At 44.0% G+C, this 20048-nt stretch overlaps 1 protein-coding gene across 2 annotated transcripts in view; it reads left to right on the top strand.

Moving 5' to 3' along the window:
- Positions 1 to 20048, top strand: part of PLCG2 (phospholipase C gamma 2) — a 214117-nt gene that overhangs the window by 182361 nt on the left and 11708 nt on the right. For both annotated transcript variants that reach the window (XM_073659786.1, XM_073659785.1), the window contains exons 26-32: positions 1086 to 1188; positions 8518 to 8727; positions 9406 to 9545; positions 9647 to 9761; positions 11825 to 11992; positions 12754 to 12842; positions 19189 to 19355. In XM_073659786.1, the coding sequence (XP_073515887.1) occupies positions 1086 to 1188; positions 8518 to 8727; positions 9406 to 9545; positions 9647 to 9761; positions 11825 to 11992; positions 12754 to 12842; positions 19189 to 19355 (992 nt within the window). The remainder of the gene's footprint in view (positions 1 to 1085; positions 1189 to 8517; positions 8728 to 9405; positions 9546 to 9646; positions 9762 to 11824; positions 11993 to 12753; positions 12843 to 19188; positions 19356 to 20048) is intronic.

The following is a 20048-nucleotide window of genomic DNA, read 5'->3' as shown; positions in this document are numbered from 1 at the left end:
ATTTTCCTATGTAAGCAGGACTTGTGCTGCCGAGACTAATGACAGCCTGTGCGCACAGAATGAATATTACTGATCGTTCTGTTCACATGGGAAGTGCGGTCGGCCTGTTTAAACATGTTGCCGATCGGCGCTCATTTACCAGCCAACATCAGCTATTGTAAACCCCGCCGAAGACTCTGCAGCAGGAAAGTGATAAAAAAACTTTCATGAAGGTTATTTCGAAAGCTGGTTATCTTTGTATTATATAAGAAAGAAATTCAGCCATTTTTTTTTATTTTTCCTCCTTTTTTTGTGCGGTGGAATTGTCTTTATTCGTGCCCTTTTGGGGGACTTTTTCTAGTTATTCCATTGTATGGGGAGGAGAACTTATCAAAATTCTCCCATTTTGATTTTTTTAAATTCTTTTTGGTGATCACCGTATAGGATAAATATCATACTATTTTATTAGTTCGGACAGTCCTGGATGCGGCGATATCAGATATGTTGGCCTCCTGCTAGATTCAATATTTTGGGCTCCATCGATGACCGATCAAGAGGATGTAATGGTAGACACATCAATACAAAATCAATGGAGGCCAGGATGCAGAGACTGGCAGTCCAATGTCGACTTATGCATATGGTATCCATGAGAAATCCTCTGGATAGGTCATCAACACCAGTTCGATGAAGGTCCAACACTTGGAACAACTATGATCAGCTGATTCCACCTCTAGCAGCTGCCAGATGAATGTTGAGGGTGTTGGACTCTCAACAATCTGGTGTTGATGACCTATCCTGAGAAATGTAGTAATCCTGGACAGCCTGACGTTGCCTTCACTTTATCATGTATTGTTTCATACACCGGGTTGGGTTTCTCCATCTTCGTCTTACAGTCCTAGGGGCATCACCAGACTTAAGTCCCTGGATCCATTCATAAAAATAGAAACAAAACCATTAATAATACGGCTTCTATTATCGTTCTGATAGTTCATTACTAGCCTTCAAAAGAATGAATTAAAGAGGCAGTGATAAATTCCATGGTAGTGTGCCATTTGGCTTCTCATTCGTCACGCTAACCTCATTGTCTCACATGTTCCCATCTACAGGACTTTTTCATCAGGACTTGCGAGAAGAATCAGGTTATTGCAAGAGAGTTGTCTGAAATGGTGATTTACTGCAAACCGACGAGCGAGGCCAAGGACAATCTAGGTAATGTTGATAGTCTAGGTGTTGTGTTGTGAAGCTGCTCTTCTGTAGCGCTGGACCTTGTTTGAGTCTCCAGCTCTGGTCTTCACAGGGCCAATGGAATTATTAAATAATAATCGTAGGTAGTAACTAGGCTTGGATCCCTGTGCAGTAAAAAAGTCATGAGCCCATTATCAGCCAACCTAGTCATCATACTATTAAGTTACATCAACACATTTATCTCCTTTTGATTTTTTTTTTTTTTTTTTTTTTACTTTTTTCCTATACACAGCATATAACTTTTAAAGAAACTTTGTAACTTGTGCTACTTAAAAAGGAAGCTGTCAGAAATTTTATGCTGCCCGTTGTTCAGCTCACTCCATACAGGCAGCCTACACTATACTGTTTCAGAGAAAACACAGTTTGAAAAATGGTCTACCACCACTTCCTGTAGAGAGACTAAGACCTGTCCCCGACTTCCTGTAGAGTGACAAAGACCTGTCCCCGACTTCCTGTAGAGTGACAAAGACCTGTCCCCGACTTCCTGTAGAGTGACAAAGACCTGTCCCCCACTTCCTGTAGAGTGACAAAGACCTGTCCCCCACTTCCTGTAGAGTGACAAAGACCTGTCCCCCACTTCCTGTAGAGTGACAAAGACCTGTCCCCCACTTCCTGTAGAGTGACAAAGACCTGTCCCCCACTTCCTGTAGAGTGACAAAGACCTGTCCCCCACTTCCTGTAGAGAGACTAAGACCTGTCCCCCACTTCCTGTAGAGAGACTAAGACCTGTCCCCCACTTCCTGTAGAGAGACTAAGACCTGTCCCCCACTTCCTGTAGAGAGACTAAGACCTATCCCCCACTTCCTGTAGAGTGACTAAGACCTATCCCCCACTTCCTGTAGAGTGACTAAGACCTATCCCCCACTTCCTGTAGAGTGACAAGGACCTGCCCCCACTTCCTATAGAGTGACAAGGACCTGCCCCCACTTCCTGTAGAGTGACAAGGACCTGCCCCCACTTCCTGTAGAGTGACAAGGACCTGCCCCCACTTCCTGTAGAGTGACAAGGACCTGCCCCCACTTCCTGTAGAGTGACAAGGACCTGCCCCCACTTCCTGTAGAGTGACAAGGACCTGCCCCCACTTCCTGTAGAGTGACAAGGACCTGCCCCCACTTCCTGTAGAGTGACAAAGACTTGCCCCCACTTCCTGTAGAGGGACTATCTCTACAGGAAGTGGGGGGAAGGTCTTAGTTTCTCTATAGGAAGTTGAGACGGGTCTTATAGCCACCCCCACTTCCTGTACAAGGACTAAGACCCGCCTCAACTTCCTGTAGAGAGACCAAGACCTATCCCCCACTTCCTGTAGAGAGACTAAGACCCGACTAAGACATAGTCTCTCTACAGGAAATGGGGGTGGCTCTATGTCTTTCTACAGGAAGTGGGGGACAGGTCTTAGTCTCTCTACAGGAAGTTGAGGCGGGTCTTAGTCCTTGTACAGGAAGTGGGGGTGGCTATAAGACCCGTCTCAACTTCCTGTAGAGAAACTAAGACCTTCCCCCCACTTCCTGTAGAGATAGTCCCTCTACAGGAAGTGGGGGGTGGGTCCTTGTCACTCTACAGGAAGTGGGGGCAAGTCTTTGTCACTCTACAGGAAGTGGGGGCAGGTCCTTGTCACTCTACAGGAAGTTGTGATGGGTTTGTCTCTACAGAAGATAGAGGTGGGTCTTTGTCTTACATCTGGGTGTAAGGGCGGGTCCTTGTCACTCTACAGGAGAGGGGGCAGGTCCTTGTCACTCTACATGAAGTGGGGGCAGGTCATTGTCACTCTACATGAAGTGGGGGCGGATCCTTGTAACTCTACATGAAGTGGGGGCGTGTCCTTGTAACTCTACATGAAGTGGGGGCAGGTCCTTGTCTCTCTACAGGAGTGGGGGCAGGTCCTTGTCACTCTACAGGAAGTGGGGGTAGGTCCTTGTCACTCTACAGGAAGTGGGGGTAGGTCCTTGTCACTCTACAGGAAGTGGGGGTAGGTCCTTGTCACTCTACAGGAGTGGGGGAAGGTCCTTGTCACTACAGGAAGTGGGGGCAGGTCTTTTTCCCTCTACAGGAGTTGGGGCAGGTCCTTGTCACTCTACAGGAAGTGGTGGTGGGTTTGTCTCTACTGAAGATAGAGGTGGGTCTTTGTCTTACATCTGGGTGTAAGGGCGGGTCCTTGTCATTCTGCACACAGGAAGTGTGGGCAGGTCTATCTCTCTTCAGATAGTGAGGGCAGGTCTTTGTCACTAGCAGGAAGTGTGGGCAGGTCTTAGTCTCTCTACAGGAAGTAGGGTGGGTCTAAGACCTGCCCACACTTCCTGCTAGTGACAAAGACCTGCCCCAACTATCTGAAGAGAGATAGACCTGCCCACACTTCCTGTGTGCAGAATGACAAGGACCCGCCCTTACACCCAGATGTAAGACAAAGACCCACCTCTATCTTCTGTAGAGACAAACCCACCACCACTTCCTGTAAAGTGACAAGGACCTGCCCCCACTTCATGTAGAGTGACAAAGACCTGCCCCCACTTCCTGTCGTGACAAGGACCTGCCCCCACTCCTGTAGAGTGACAAAGACCTGCCCCCACTTCCTGTAGAGTGACAAAGACCTGCCCCCACTTCCTGTAGAGTGACAAAGACCTGCCCCTACTTCCTGTAATGACAAGGACCTGCCCCCACTCCTGTAGAGTGACAAGGACCTGCCCCCACTTCCTGTAGAGTGACAAGGACCTGCCCCCACTTCCTGTAGAGTGACAAGGACCTGCCCCCACTTCCTGCAGAGTGACAAGGACCTGCCCCCACTTCATGTAGAGTGACAAGGACCTGCCCCCACTTCCTGTAGAGTGACAAGGACCTGCCCCCACTCCTGTAGAGTGACAAGGACCTGCCCCCACTTCCTGTAGAGTGACAAGGACCTGCCCCCACTTCCTGTAGAGTGACAAGGACCTGCCCCCACTTCATGTAGAGTGACAAGGACCCGCCCCCACTTCATGTAGAGTGACAAGGACCCGCCCCCACTTCATGTAGAGTGACAAGGACCTGCCCCCTCTCCTGTAGAGTGACAAGGACCTGCCCGCACTTCCTGTAGAGTGACAAGGACCTGCCCCCACTCCTGTAGAGTGACAAGGACCTGCCCCCACTTCCTGTAGAGTGACAAGGACCTGCCCCCACTTCCTGTAGAGTGACAAGGACCTGCCCCCACTTCCTGTAGAGTGACAAGGACCTGCCCCCACTTCCTGTAGAGTGACAAGGACCTGCCCGCACTTCCTGTAGAATGACAAGGACCTGCCCCCACTCCTGTAGAGTGACAAGGACCTGCATCCACTTCAAGTAGCGTGACAAAGACCCACCTCCACTTCCAGTAACCTTATCTCCTTTTCAGAGAAACACAGCTTGAAGAAGAGTCCGGGTACGTGGTGAAGAGTCCACTGTGCGGCTTCTCTCTTTCCAGCTTACTAATACAAAGACCTGTCAGTCAAGCTGATTTAGACCAGGAGAGGCCAGAAGGAACCGTCCAATGGACTCTATCCCCCCCCCCCCATCAGGACTATTATCCGGTTCCTATTTTTTTCAACCCACATTTTCCTTTAAGCACTACAGAGCTTGAGAAGATTAAATGGGTTTTCCAGCTTTAAAAAAAAAATGTACAGTGGGGTGCCATACTGAAAAAAAAGAAAAGAACTGTTATTGACCCGAGAATCTGTTCCAGCGCTGCATCTCTGACGGTCTCCACCGTACTGCAAGTGATGAAGACCACTAAACACCTGACTGGCTCCAGCGTCAGGAGACTGGTGGTGAAGATGTCATTGCTTCTGGTCTGGAGCAGCAACGCTGGAGCATGGAGCAGTTCCCGGGGTGAATACAACTTCTTTTCTTTTTATTAGCCTGGCTCCTCACTGTACATTAAAAAACTAGCAAAAAAAAAACACAGCCGTAAATCCTCTAACATTAGCTTTCTGTAAAGGAGCCTGGCCGGCTGTTGTGTTCGGTAGTATAAAATTGCTGAAAGATTCCCTTTGAAAAATAGCAAAGCCGTAGTTATTTTTGTATAGAAGAAATGCAGCTGCAATCCATTACTTCTTCTTAAACTCTCCGGCAGAGTTTTAGAAGGTATTGTAAGGTATTTTCAGGCCTATATGAACTAGAAGTGCGGTAGAGAAGTAGCTGGACGGGTCAGGCTTTCCCTGCAGCGCCGCTCCAGCGTTTTCAAGCATCTAAATCAATATAACCGGAATGACTGGTGGTTAAGTATCACAGTAATAACCATGATGATACGACCCAAAAGCTTCTTAATTAGAGATGATACACTCAGCGTCTTCTAAAGAAACCACAAGAACACAGTTCAGGATGTGAAAAGACTGACTGGTGGGTCTATTTTTATTATCAACAGTGCCACATTTGCCCATAGGATGTGATGGGTACTGCAGAACAGCCACGTTTTAAAGTGTGCTTGGCATTTCATCCAAAATAAGATGTGGTCCCCCTCAACAGGATGGAACTACTTTTGATGCATATACTAGTTTGACATGTCCAGGAACTGTCCCTATTCTCATTAACCGAAACTTGCCATCGACTCGTTTTGTGTACGTGGTTTCCTTACATTAGCATTGTGCTTGCACTACAGGAACCGGAACTTCCTTCCTTTACTGCCCAGCATGCACTGCTCCTACAACTGTCCAAAGGTCTGCCTGCCCTGAAAACCCCGCCTCTCTCTTCCTGTATCACTTTGACATAAAGGACAACAGGAATAGAGATACAAAGATCCACCCCATTTACTATACAGACAAAGAGCGACCCTCAGTTCTTGAAGACAGACAAAGATCCACCCTCACTTCCTGTAGAGACAAAGATCCACCCTCACTTCCTGTAAAGACAAAGATCCACCCTCACTTCCTGTAGAGACAAAGATCCACCCTCACTTCCTGTAGAGACAAAGATCCACCCTCACTTCCTGTAGAGACAAAGATGCACCCTCACTTCCTGTAGAGACAAAGATGCACCCTCACTTCCTGTAGAGACAAAGATGCACCCTCACTTCCTGTAGAGACAAAGATCCACCCTCACTTCCTGTAGAGACAAAGATCCACTCTCACTTCTGGTAGAGAGACAAAGACCCACCCCTACTTCCTGTAGGGAGAGACTAAGACCTGTCCCCACTTCCTGCTAGTTATAAAGACCTGTCCCACTATCTGTAGAGTGTTAGAGTTGCCCACACTTCCTGTAGTATAGAGTGACAAGGACCCAGCCTCACACCCTGAAGAGTGCAAAGATCCATCCTTACCTTTTATAGAGAGACAAAGCCGCAACAATTTCCTCTAGAAAGACAAAATAACTGCCCTCACTTTCTGTAGAGATAGAGACCCGCCCCCACTTCCTGTAGAAAGACAAATACCCAACCCCACTTCCTGTAGACTAACAAAGCCCCAACCCCACTTCCTGTAAAGTAACAAAGCCCCTATCCCACTTCCTGTATAGTAACAAAGCCCCAACCCCACTTCCTGTAGAGTAACAAAGCCCCACCCCTACTTCCTGTAGAGTAACAAAGCCCCCACCCCACTTCCTGTAGAGTAACAAAGCCCCTACCCCCACTTCCTGTAGAGTAACAAAGCCCCAACCCCACTTCCTGTAGAGTAACAAAGCCCCACCCCCACTTCCTGTAGAGTAACAAAGCCCCCACCCCACTTCCTGTAGAGTAACAAAGCCCCTACCCCCACTTCCTGTAGAGTAACAAAGCCCCTACCCCCACTTCCTGTAGAGTAACAAAGCCCCCACCCCACTTCCTGTAGAGTAACAAAGCCCCCACCCCACTTCCTGTAGAGTAACAAAGCCCCTACCCCCACTTCCTGTAGAGTAACAAAGCCCCCACCCCACTTCCTGTAGAGTAACAAAGCCCCTACCCCCACTTCCTGTAGAGTAACAAAGCCCCCACCCCACTTCCTGTAGAGTAACAAAGCCCCTACCCCCACTTCCTGTAGAGTAACAAAGCCCCCACCCCCAGTTCCTGTAACCCTTTCTCGGTATCTGCTATTAGTGGCAGGTATTTTGAACTGATTTTTCCAGTTGAAGATGTACTTTGCATTTTATTAGCCATTGCATTGGTTTTTAGAGGCTATTTTTAATTGGCTGAAATTTCTTGAAAATGAGCGTAACGTGATTAGATCTGAGCTGTACCATCAGACACAACCCGTCCCCTGATGCTGTTTTTCAGATACAATTGTTTTTGACTCTCCTACAGTCCCTGATCACTATACAACTTACTGTACATAGGGTCATATTTTCGGTTGTTTTGGTTGCTCATCACTGGAACGTTCATAAATGGACAGTTTGGGAAATTTAGATTAAAAACCAGGAGAACGGCATTGTTGGCAACAAATTTATTGAGGAGCGCAGCACCGAGGAGAGACTCGGGTAATGAGTTTAATAGCGCGTAGTTCAGAACTTTCTACAGGAGACGGCATCGCCTAATTTATGACTCGGTGACAGTTTCCCAAGCGTAATAACTTGTTTCTTTCTCGACATAAATATATTCCATTCTCCCGCCTGAAGCAGGTCCAATTAAAATAACTCATTTAATTATGCAATTATTTTAACTGTCTGGTAATGAGTAATCTGGGGGCTGGCAATTATGAAAGTTCACCTGAGCACATGGTGAAGGTTGCAAATATGTATTTTCCATCAACGACAGCTGAAGGTGCGGGTGACATTAGTCTGAGGTGCCCCTCAAACTCCAAGAAATGAATATGGAAATGAAGATATTAGCATATTTCTGCGTTACTGTCCAGGCACCGTCGTCAATTACGTTCTAGATTTTTAGCGTTTGTGATTCATTATTAGAAAGGTACAAACTATATCAAAGAGGTGACTGGATGGGCTCCTTCCGACAAACGCCTCCCTATTCCATAGGATCTGGGTAGAGAACATTAAAGTGGCAACTGATGACAACCAGGTGTCAGGAGTAGAGATGAGCGGATCGATTCGCGGGAATCCGGCCCACGAATCCTGCACGGCGTCGGATTTGTCAGGGCTGGAGCAATGTCATCTTTGCAGCATTATGTACAGATGAGGTCATGTAACCCTGGCAAATCGAAAGCGGCGCAGGGGACGACAGAAGGCAAGAGATTTGTGGGCCTCCCGTCTAGCCGCCAGGTACCACTGACCTGGACCGGAGTCCCGCGAATCGATCCGCTATAGTCAGCAGTTGTCGCCCCAGCTGTGATGTACATATTTTTATAAACAAGACAAGTATATGGTATACATTTTGCATGCTGGTATGGTTGTAAATTCCGACTTTTATTATCAATGTCTTGACTTTTACAGAGAGACCCGATTTTCGAGAAATCCGATCGTTTGTTGAGAATAAAGCAGAAAGCATCTCAAGGCAGAAAGGCAGTGAGCTTCTGAGATACAACCGCAAAGCTTTAACCCGGGTGTACCCCAAAGGACCGAGAGTCGACTCCTCCAACTATGACCCTCTGCACCTCTGGCAATGCGGAGCCCAGATGGTGGCTCTAAACTACCAGACACCAGGTAAGGACTTTTTCGCTTCTTTTTTTTTTATAAATAAGTGGATATTCTGGTTGTTTGTGTGGTGTAATTGCCGCTGGTCTCCTGAATCCGGTGATGTTCTTCTTTTGTTCCTGCTCTTTTCCGTTCCTGAGATATAGCCCCCTCTTCCCTGTATTTAAATGTATTGTTTTAGCCAAGTAGGCATGGTCGAGAAGACATGCCCAGACACTTGAAAGCCACACCCACTTGAATAATACACACCAAAAATGAAAAAGCCAGATCCAGGAGTACAGTACACACATCAAGGGGGCATTGGAGAAATAAGCTCTTGTCCAAGCAAACTTTTCCTTGGCAGCCAGCAGTGTCGGACGGGAGCCAAGGGCCCAGCAACCAACTCCAGGGCCCCACTTTTTAGCTGCATGCAAATGTGACATTATCCTCAGTCACCAATTTATATAACAATGAACTGGGTCGATTGTCAGATGAATAAGATGATGCTTTTGTCTGTACGTAGTGATTCAAGTATATTGTGCCAAACGCTGCTCATATAAGAGGGTAGTGGCCCACCAGAGGATTCTCCTGTTCTCCTGCCGGCCAGTCCAAGCCTGTCGGCAGCTATCTTATATCCGTGTCCAGCATTATTCCCCCCAGAGATTGTAGTTCCAAAATATAATTTCCTACATTCTCCTCTATTTCCAGATCGGTACATGCAAATAAATAATTCCATGTTCGCCCACAACGGCCGATGTGGGTACATTTTACAACCAGAGTGTATGAGACAAGACGCCTATGACCCAAGTCTTTCCAAGAGGCGTGGACAAATGGTTTTGACCATTAAGGTAAAGGGGAGATTAATTAGGGAATAATGGGTGACTGAATTAAAGTTTGGATGTAAAATGAAGCTAAAAGTGAGGATAACTCAGAAGTGGTTCACTCTTAGGTCATTGGAGCTCGTCATCTGCCAAAGCCGGGCCGTGGTATTGCCTGTCCGTTCGTAGAGGTAGAGATATGTGGAGGAGAATACGACAACAACAAGTTCCGAACCAGCGTAGTCAGTGAGTATGAGACTTGTCTTAAACTCTGTACACCTCCAATACTTCCTAAATTCTAATTTAGACACCTTTCTATATAGTCTTATTTTAAAAAAATTAAAGTTCTGTTTTTATCTAGCTTCGTGATCTGCAAAAAAAGATACAAATCCTATCAGCACTTCTGCTGATGGGTGTGAAAGCTATCTTTGCTCTCTCCTCTCAGTATTATAGATAGCAGCAGGGAGGGGAAGGGAGTTCTACACAGATCTTTACAGAGTAGAGAGGGGGGGGAAGCATCTACAGTCTCCGTGAGGGCAGAGAAAAGAGGCTACAGAAAACACATGGGGAGGACAAAAGTGCAGGATAGAAGCTGTAATGACATATGAGCTAATACATACACACATAGTGTCACGGGTGTGTCAGAAGTGACAGACAGTCGCCCTGCAGCTGGTTGCAGGAGATCTCTACGTTTGGAATTACAGACATCTTCTCTAGGACGCGACTACCTCCCTCTGGTGTTATGTTCTGCTACCAGAGCTAAGGAAAGAGAGGAGATCTGTCCCTACGATAGAACTCAGCTTAATCCCTACGATGTAACAGGGGACCTGATCCTGCGATCAGACCTGCTAAAGTCCTAAGCTAGTCTGTACGGAGACCTATAGATGTGGGGAAGGAATCCCTACAAGTACTAAGGACTGGGAGGAAAATGGGACACCTCCTAACAGAAATAGTAGCAGACAGACGAACAAACAAAATATATAGAACATAGAGGTCCGTAGACCAAGCAAACTAACAGAGTTAGATACAGAGCACAGGCTAGCTAGAAAGTAGTTAAACAATGAAGTCCAGCAAAGCCAGAAGGGCGGAGCAGGATTAAATAGGCCAACAAGGTCATGTGACCAGCAAAGGAAAGAACTAAGAACAAGGTTCTAACATCTGGCTAATTAACTCCCTGGCCTGGGTGTATAAATACCTGGTGTGTTCTAGATGGAGGTGCCGGCGATATTCATTACTACTTGTGAAGGCTTTAGCTAGTACCTTGTCCTCTCCGGAGCTTGAGGATGTCTGCGCATTTGTCTGGAGTCGTCTAAAGCTAAGCTACTTCCCCTGGTTTCTCCTTCCTTGTTGTCTATAGTGTTTAGTGGAGATCGACTAGTGCTCATCTCCTCCCTTCCCTAGCCTTCGGCGATTGGTTAAGAGCCAATACAGGGATGTTAGGGGAGAAAGGGTGATGCTAGATCAACCTAAGAGGTCTCCACTTCCCCCCTTTCCCTAGAGTCTGGGCTCCCTTTCTCTCTTCCCTTTGTGCTGCACTAAGTCTTTCCCACACCTTGCGTGACACATAGATCCCATCCAGCCTATATTACTGGGAAAAAACACTCCCTAAAAGGAAAAATCTGAAGCTTGTATTGGGCTACAGGCTACATATCAGGGGGTTTGAAAATTCATAAAATAATGCATATTGCACATTTAAATGCAGTCTCTGCTCTCTCCTATCTTTAGAGATAGCAGCAGGGAGGTGAAGGGAGTTGTACACAGATCTCCATATACAGTTGTACACAGATCTCTATAGATTGGACGGGAGGGATCTACATTCTCAGTGAGGGCAGAGAAAACAGCCTACAAATAAGAAGGAAAACCCATAGATAGGACACAAGTGAAGGATAGAAGCTGTGCTGGCATATGAGCTGATACACACATAGATGCCATCCAGCCTGTATTACTGAGAAAGACACTCACTAAAAGAGAAACGTCTTAAACTTGAACTAGGCTGCAAGTTACACATTAGGGGGTCTGAAAGCGAGTGAAAGAATGAAGATTGCACAATGAAATGCAGTGTAAACTCTAAAGCAACAACATGCAATTGGTGAACAATAGTATTTTAAGGTATTTTCCATTAAAGTGACGTCATAGCGTTAGCGTTACGATCGGCAGGCGTCTGTTACCATCATCAATCCTGGAAAATAAAGAGATGTAGCACTAGCGAAGAGCTGTGTCCACTTTCCTGTAAAAGCCATTCCTTGCCATGCAGGGAATTACACCGAGCTTCATTTACACTCAGATTATTTCTGAAATTTAATTTCTAGATGACAATGGCTTAAACCCAGTATGGACTGCCGTTCAGCAGCAAGCCTTGTTTGAGATCTATGAACCGGACCTGGCGTTCCTGAGGTTTGTGGTGTATGAAGAAGACATGTTCAGTGACCCCAACTTCTTGGCGCAAAGTACATTTCCTTTAATAGGACTAAAAACAGGTACGTATATAGGATATATATGTATATATACACACCATATAACAGTGCTAAATCTGTTGTTTTTACATTTTTTGCCAAATAAATCTTTATAGGAGTGAGAGCACAATTTTATTGACATAGTTAAATAATTACAATTTTAATTTCCCTTTACTTTAACGGAATTTGTCAGCAGTTTTTGCTATGTAATCTGAGAGTAGCATGATGTAGAGACACTTACTGGGCTGCTTGATGCAGTTTTGATAAAATCCCTGTTTTTCTCTGCTATAGATGTAGCAGAGCCGTGTATAACCCCGCCCACACCCCTGATTGGCAGATTTCTGTACAAACTGCCAATCAGTGGTGTAGGCGTGGTTACACATTAGCTGGACTTCCTTGCACATGACACCTAGTCCTTTTAGGAGAATCTCCTGCTGATAAAACACTGATTGTACTGAAACTACAACAAACTGCTGAGCAAGTGACACATCCCAGATTCTCTTTAAATGATACAACTGGGGCCGCCTATATACGTACGGTTACATCTAGTAGCTCCGAATAGACTCAATAAGGAAAAAAAAAAAAGGGGGGTTTTAGCTTTAGGTGGGTGGGACTGTGACTATTTCCAGTTCAAAAGAAAACAGCGATTGGAAAAAAAGGCATAAAAGAGAAAAAAATTGATACATACCAATTTTTTTTTTTGTTTCTTGCAAATTTACTTTGGGAAATGTCTTGGACAACATGCTTAAAAAAAATCGTGATTGTAATTTTAATATACTTTTCAGGTTACAGATCGGTGCCGCTCAAAAATGGGTATGGTGAAAATATAGAACTGGCTTCCCTTCTGATTTACTGCAACATAAAAAAAATGTTGGTAAGTTGTCAATTTGCCTTAATTTTCCAGGTATCGGTGCCATCACGTCACTTTGTTTCCTTATCCCAGGATCGTCAGTTTTTAATTGTTTTCTTACACATGACACTTTTTTTATGGGTTGCACAAAAATGCAATAAGATTTTATTTGGCTGATGGCAATTATGTTTTCTGCGTACGGATTGATTGTCGGGGAGGTTGGAACCAAGGAAGAAAACAGAAGCTGCCAAGAGGGGCAAAGAAATAATTCTGGGCCTGCTGTCAGGGGGTCTCGGGGAATATACCATCCGAATTATGAAGATTTCTTCGTCAGAATAAAGCCAATTTTTTTCCCCATGCATTACATTTTCTTTTTCTTAGGGGCAGCCGTAGGGATGGGTCATCCATCATCCTCAATGTCTTTCGAAATATCCTCAATAGGCCGCTTTATTCACCGGGAGGAGGGTTTGAAAATATTTTGATGAATCTACGTCGAACCGTGAATTTTTACGACCGTTACGGCGTCAAAGCCTCCGCCAATGTAATCTGAATGCGAAATTAAAACACGAGCGGCGGCCCGATCCATCTGTTCTGTGACTTGAAAACCTCCTCAATAAACTGATATAATTTAATAGTAGGCCTGCTTTGATAAAAAGCACATCTGCAGACACTTAGACGGGAAATGTGAGATCATAAAGCCCTACAGATGGCTCGAAAAAAACCTAAAACAAAACCCCAACCCAGACATTTCTAGGCCGCGGCAGCAGAAAGCTGTTGAAGACGCTCGCAAATTCTAAATTACGCTTTTGATTACGTTGTCAATTTAGGAAAATTGGGTAATTTTTAAAAGGATATCATTCATGTTTTTCTTTTTTTTTTTCTGCATCCCGATGCTAATAAGAAGATTCTCTTTTTCTATCAAATCTTTACATTTATTTCATTACGGCGACTTGTGAGGTGTCTACGATGAAGATCTGTGGAGTTATCCAAAGTGATGCGTAAACACTTTACCGCAGTCGGTAAACTTTTTTTTTTCTCCCTATCGTTCTCTAGGCTTTACAGATAAACTTCAATTAAATTCATCTTCCAAAATTCTCCAACCATTATTGATTTGCAAAATTAGGATTTTATTTAAGTAGTGAAAAAAAATTCAGAAATTTGTAAAAAAAAAAAAAAAAAAAAATTTTGCTTTTGTCGCCATTTTCCGAGACCCGTAGCGTTTTCATTTTTTGGGATCTGGGGCCGGGTGACGGCTTATTTTTTGCCCACTGAGCTGACGTTTTTATGGATACCATTTTGGGGTAGATACGATGTTTTGATCACCTCTTATTGCAATTTTGCAACTGTGTAATTCTGGGGTTTTGATTTTTTTCTCTCGTTACGACGTTTAGATAATTTTTTATAATATTTTGATAGATCGGACATTTATGAACGCAGCAATACCAAATGTGTATTTTTTTTTTTTAAAGTGATTTATTTTTAATAGGGCACAAGAGGAGGGGGGGGGGGATTTTGAACTTTTGTGGCTTTTTTTTTTTACTTTTTACTGACTTTAATAGTCCCCTTAGGAGACTTGAAGCTGTGATCTTGTGGCTATGTATAGCAAAAATTACGATCTCCTAAGAACGCCGGCCACATGCCGGTGTTCACAGGAGGATTCTGATGACCGACACGGGGGTGTTCAGCAGACCACCTCCTGTCATGACAACCCATCGGTGCCCCGCAATCACATGATGCGGGTGTTGATGGGCGGGATCAATGATGCACTTCCTGTCTGCATGTGTTAAATGCAGCTGTCGGTGATTGACAGTGGATTTAATTGGTTAACAGCGACGAGTGGATCTCCGATCCACCCGCTGCTGTTAGAGGCACTTGACGACTGGTTAAGTCAGCCATCAAGTTCAGGGAAACATACGGGCTCAGGGTGTGAGCCAGTATCAAAGGCAGGGACATGGTCAATGGGATTAAAAAAAAAACTCCACAAACAATAAGAAGGCAATTAAAGCGAACTATAAAAACTTTGACCTATATTACATTTTTTTTTTTATAGAAAGGTTAGGCATCTACCAAGGCCAGAAAATCTCCTTTCTATTCACAACTATATGGAAGAAGTACCAACATTTAAACATTGATAGCAACAAGCGTAGATGGAATAAAGGACTTATTATAGAGTGTCGAGATGGAAAGCTCCAACATGGGACTGCTACTCAACACAAAGAAGACAAAGATATTAACTACTGCCAGGAACTACCGGGACACATTTGAGATGGACGGCGACAAACTGGAAGTTATAAAGGACTTCAAGCTACTGGGATCAATGATCACCCAAGATGCAGCGACGATACCAGACGTCAATAGGAGAATAGCTCTGGGCAAATCAACAATGAAGTCACTGGACAAGGTCTTCAAATCGAGAAACATTTTACTGGTGACGAAGACACGACTTATACAGAGTTTGGTCTTTTCTGTAGTAACATTTCGATGCTAAACCTGAACAATAAAGAAACAAGACAGAAGAATCGACGCCTTTGAAATGTGGTGCTGGAGAAGGATATTATCAATACCATGGATGGCAAGAAGAACAAACAAAGCAATTTTAGAACAAATCAAGCCAGACATGTCACTAGAAGCAAGGATCACCAAGCTACGACTTGTCTACTTTGGACACATCATACGAAGAGAGCGATCAGTGGAGAAGGACATCATGGTCGGAAGAATAGAAGGAACAAGGCGAAGAGGAAGAGCAGCCACCGGATGGCTTGATACCATCAAGATAACGGTGGAGAAGAGCCTGGTGGACCTATCTAGACTTGCGCAAGGTCGATCTTCCTACAGAGCGTTCATCCATTAAGTCGCCATGGATCAAGATCGAGCTGAAGGCCGTTCAAAAAAAACCCAAAACATTTATCCACTTTTTTTTATTTTAACCCCTTTCCGACCTGGTTAGTAATAGTACGCACCAGGTCGGGAAGGCCAGTTCAGCGCGGGCTCTGGCGGTGAGCCCGCACTGAACCGAGCACATGTCAGCTGATTATTACAGCTGACTATTACAGCTGACATGTGCCCGCAACAGCCACGGGTGGAATCGCGATACACCCGTGGCTGATAACAACATGTTAAATGCCGCTGTCAATCTCTGACAGCGGCATTTAACATCGCCGTGCCGGAAGCGCGGCATTGGCCCCGCCCATTGGTGACCCCCATCACGTGATCGCGGGTCACCAATGGGTGGGCATGATAACCCAGGGTCTGCAGCAGACGCCTCTAGTTGTCATGTCTCAATTGCTATGAGCGCCACCTAGTGGTCAGCGCTCATAGCAAGTGAGCATTTCTCCTGCATACAAGCGATCTGCTCATCGCCTGTATGCAGTAGAAGCAATCAGACAACTGCTGCTTCTAGTCTCCTATGGAGAGTAATTGTTCTTGTATTATACCCCTTTTTCACATGTAAAGCGCCATGGAATAAATGGCGCTATAATAATAAATAATAATAATAAGCAGAAAGTGTAAAAAAAATGTGTTAAAAATATATAAAAAAAAAAATATATATATATATATAAGTTTAAATCACCCCCTTTCGCCTCATTAAAAAAAAAAAAAATAATAATATATATATATATAAATATATATATATATATATATATATATATATATATATATATATATATATATATACATATATACACAGTACAGACCAAAAGTTTGGACACACCATCTCATTTAAAGATTTTTCTGTATTTTCATGACTATGAAAATTGTACATTCACACTGAAGGCATCAAAACTATGAATTAACACATGTGACATTATATAGTTAACAAAAAAGTGTGAAACAACTGAAAATATGTCTTATATTATAGGTTCTTCAAAGTAGCCACCTTTTGCTTTGATGACTGCTTTGCACACTCTTGGCATTCTCTTGATGAGCTTCAAGAGGTAGTCACCGGAAATGGTCTTCCAACAATCTTGAAGGAGTTCCCAGAGATGCTTAGCACTTGTTGGCCCTTTTGCCTTCACTCTGCGGTCCTGCTCACCCCAAACCATCTCTATTGGGTTCAGGTCTGGTGACTGTGGAGGCCAGGTCATCTGGCATAGCACCCCATCACTCTGCTTCTTGGTCAAATAGCCCTTACACAGCCTGGAGGTGTGTTTGGGGTCATTGTCCTGTTGAAAAATAAATGATGGTCCAACTAAACGCAAACCGGATGGAATAGCATGCCGCTGCAAGATGCTGTGGTAGCCATGCTGGTTCAGTATGCCTTCAATTTTGAATAAATCCCCAACAGTGTCACCAGCAAAGCACCCCCACACCATCACACCTCCTCCTCCATGCTTCACGGTGGGAACCAGGCATGTAGAGTCCATCCGTTCACCTTTTCTGCGTCGCACAAAGACACGGTGGTTGGAACCAAAGATCTCAAATTTGGACTCATCAGACCAAAGCACAGATTTCCACTGGTCTAATGTCCATTCCTTGTGTTCTTTAGCCCAAACAAGTCTCTTCTGCTTGTTGCCTGTCCTTAGCTGTGGTTTCCTAGCAGCTATTTTACCATGAAGGCCAGCTGCACAAAGTCTCTTCTTAACAGTTGTTGTAGAGATGTGTCTGCTGCTAGAACTCTGTGTGGCATTGACCTGGTCTCTAATCTGAGCTGCTGTTAACCTGTGATTTCTGAGGCCGGTGACTCGGATAAACTTATCCTCAGAAGCAGAGGTGACTCTTGGTCTTCCTTTCCTGGGGCGGTCCTCATGTGAGCCACTTTCTTTGTAGCGCTTGATGGTTTTTGCAACTGCACTTGGGGACACTTTCAAAGTTTGCCCAATTTTTCAGACGGACTGACCTTCATTTCTTAAAGTAATGATGGCCACTTGTTTTTCTTTACTTAGCTGCTTTTTTCTTGACATAATACAGATTCTAACAGTCTATTCAGTAGGACTATCAGCTGTGTATCCACCAGACTTCTGCACAACACAACTGATGGTCCCAACCCCATTTATAAGGCAAGAAATCCCACTTATTAAACCTGACAGGGCACACCTGTGAAGTGAAAACCATTTCCGGTGACTACCTCTTGAAGCTCATCAAGAAAATGCCAAGAGTGTGCAAAGCAGTCATCAAAGCAAAAGGTGGCTACTTTGAAGAACCTAGAATATAAGACATATTTTCAGTTGTTTCACACTTTTTTGTTAAGTATATAATTCCACATGTGTTAATTCATAGTTTTGATGCCTTCAGTGTGAATGTACAATTTTCAAAGTCATGAAAATACAGAAAAATCTTTAAATGAGAAGGTGTGTCCAAACTTTTGGTCTGTACTGTATATATATATATATATATATATATATATATATATATATATATATATATAAAAAACACATACACATATTTGGTATCGCCGCGTTCAGAATCGCCCGATCTATAAAAGAATAATTAATCCGATCGGTAAACGGCGTAACGAGAAAAAAAATTCTAAACGCCAGAATTACGTTTTTTTGGTCGCTGCAACATTGCAATAAAATGCAATAACGGGCGATCAAAACATCGGATCTATCCCAAAATGGTATCAATAAAAACGTCAGCTCGGCGCACAAAAAATAAGCCCTCACCCGGCCCCAGATCCTGAAAAATGGAGACGCTACGGGTCTCAGAAAATGGTGTATTTTTTTTTTTTTTAGCAAACTTTGGATTTTTTTTCACCACTTAAATAAAAAAGAACCTATACATGTTTGGTGTCTACGAACTCGTAATGACCAGGAGAATAATGAGGTCAGTTTTAGCATTCAGTGAACGTTGTAAAAAAAGGACCCAAAAAACAACTGTGGAATTGCATTTTTTTTGCAGTTTCACTGCACTTGGAATTTTTTTCACCTTTTTCCAGCACACGATATGGTAAAACCAGTGATGGCGTTTAAAAGTACAACTTGTCCCGCAAAAAATAAGCCTGGCCCTACTGGGGTTCACAATCTAAATTCCAAATTAATCTGTCAGTATATTTTTTTGGGATTGTTGGAGGAAACCAAAGTATCCCGAGAGAACCCACAAAAAGACAGGGACAGCATATAAAATCCATGCTGATGTTGCTCTTGGCCATATTTGAAACAAGGACCCCCCCCCCCTTCCCCAAGTCAAGTACGAAGCCATCTTGGTCGACAGTCCAGGCTTATTTTAAGTGTCTTTCTCGCTTCTCCAACTCCTGTAGTTTGACCGAATCATGGAGAGATCATGCAGCTGCATCCCCCTCCTCCCATCTTTTTCCATTTATGGTTTCATGGACAAAACTTGTTCATAATGGATGATACTCTATGAAGGATACTGCGGTCTGCTCAGAAAGTTTCTGACAATTATTGGTAACAATCCATCTCTCTCTTTTTAGGGAACGGGTGAAGAGTTGTATTCGTCATCCGGTATGATAAGCCACAATGTCGAGCTGCCATTATACGACACACATAAGACAGTAAGGGGGATCCCCGGCAGAGAACCCATGGCAAGGCAATATGGGATGGATGGCAGGGGAACAGCGATCCCAGAACCTGTGAGGAGGTAAGCATGGAGAAAAGATGGAGGCTTTGGTGTCATCTCATTATCTTGGGTCATTCTACACCGGGAAAATGAGACCATAGAATTATCTCTAAACAGCTGAATCATGCATGCTGAGACTTGTTGTCTGCCCCAAGACCTAATGCTTTGCACTGGTGGTGGCAGCTGATTTTCTATCCTTTTGCACTTGGTACTCAGAAGAGCCGCTTTCTGTCCTTGATGTGGTGACTTATTTGGGTTGTGTGATTCCTACGTATTAGTTTACTTTGAAACTTTAGGAGACTTCAATATTCACTTTATTGGTGGTGGTAACACTTTTACTGTTACTGGTGTCTGCCCTATACAGGCGGTGGCAATTATTTCTGATACTAGGGCAGAATTTTTTTTATGAACGGTATTATTATTACAAGCAACATCATGTCCCCGATTCATCATTTGCATTTTTTTTTTTCCAAGTCACATTAAAAAGGTAAATTCTTCAAAATGGCGCACACGGTTCATGAATTTTGAGGAGGGTCAAAAAATCATCTTTATTTTTTGTGTTGTTAACTTTTTCTTTTTTAGGGCAAAAAGTCGCACATTTTTTTAAAAGCAAAAATGGCACAAAATTGACAGAAAATCATTCCATGGAAATGGGGGGGAATGGAGCACATTTGTGCAAAAAAAAAAATTATAGACCTTTTAAAAAAAAAGACG

Source organism: Phyllobates terribilis, unplaced genomic scaffold (genome assembly GCF_046119375.1).
Source record: "Phyllobates terribilis strain yellow unplaced genomic scaffold, ASM4611937v1 Scaffold_14__1_contigs__length_39327217, whole genome shotgun sequence".
NCBI classification, from domain to species: Eukaryota; Metazoa; Chordata; class Amphibia; order Anura; family Dendrobatidae; genus Phyllobates; species Phyllobates terribilis.
Note: the sequence above shows the minus strand (reverse complement) of the source record. Positions and strands in the feature narration are given on the sequence as shown.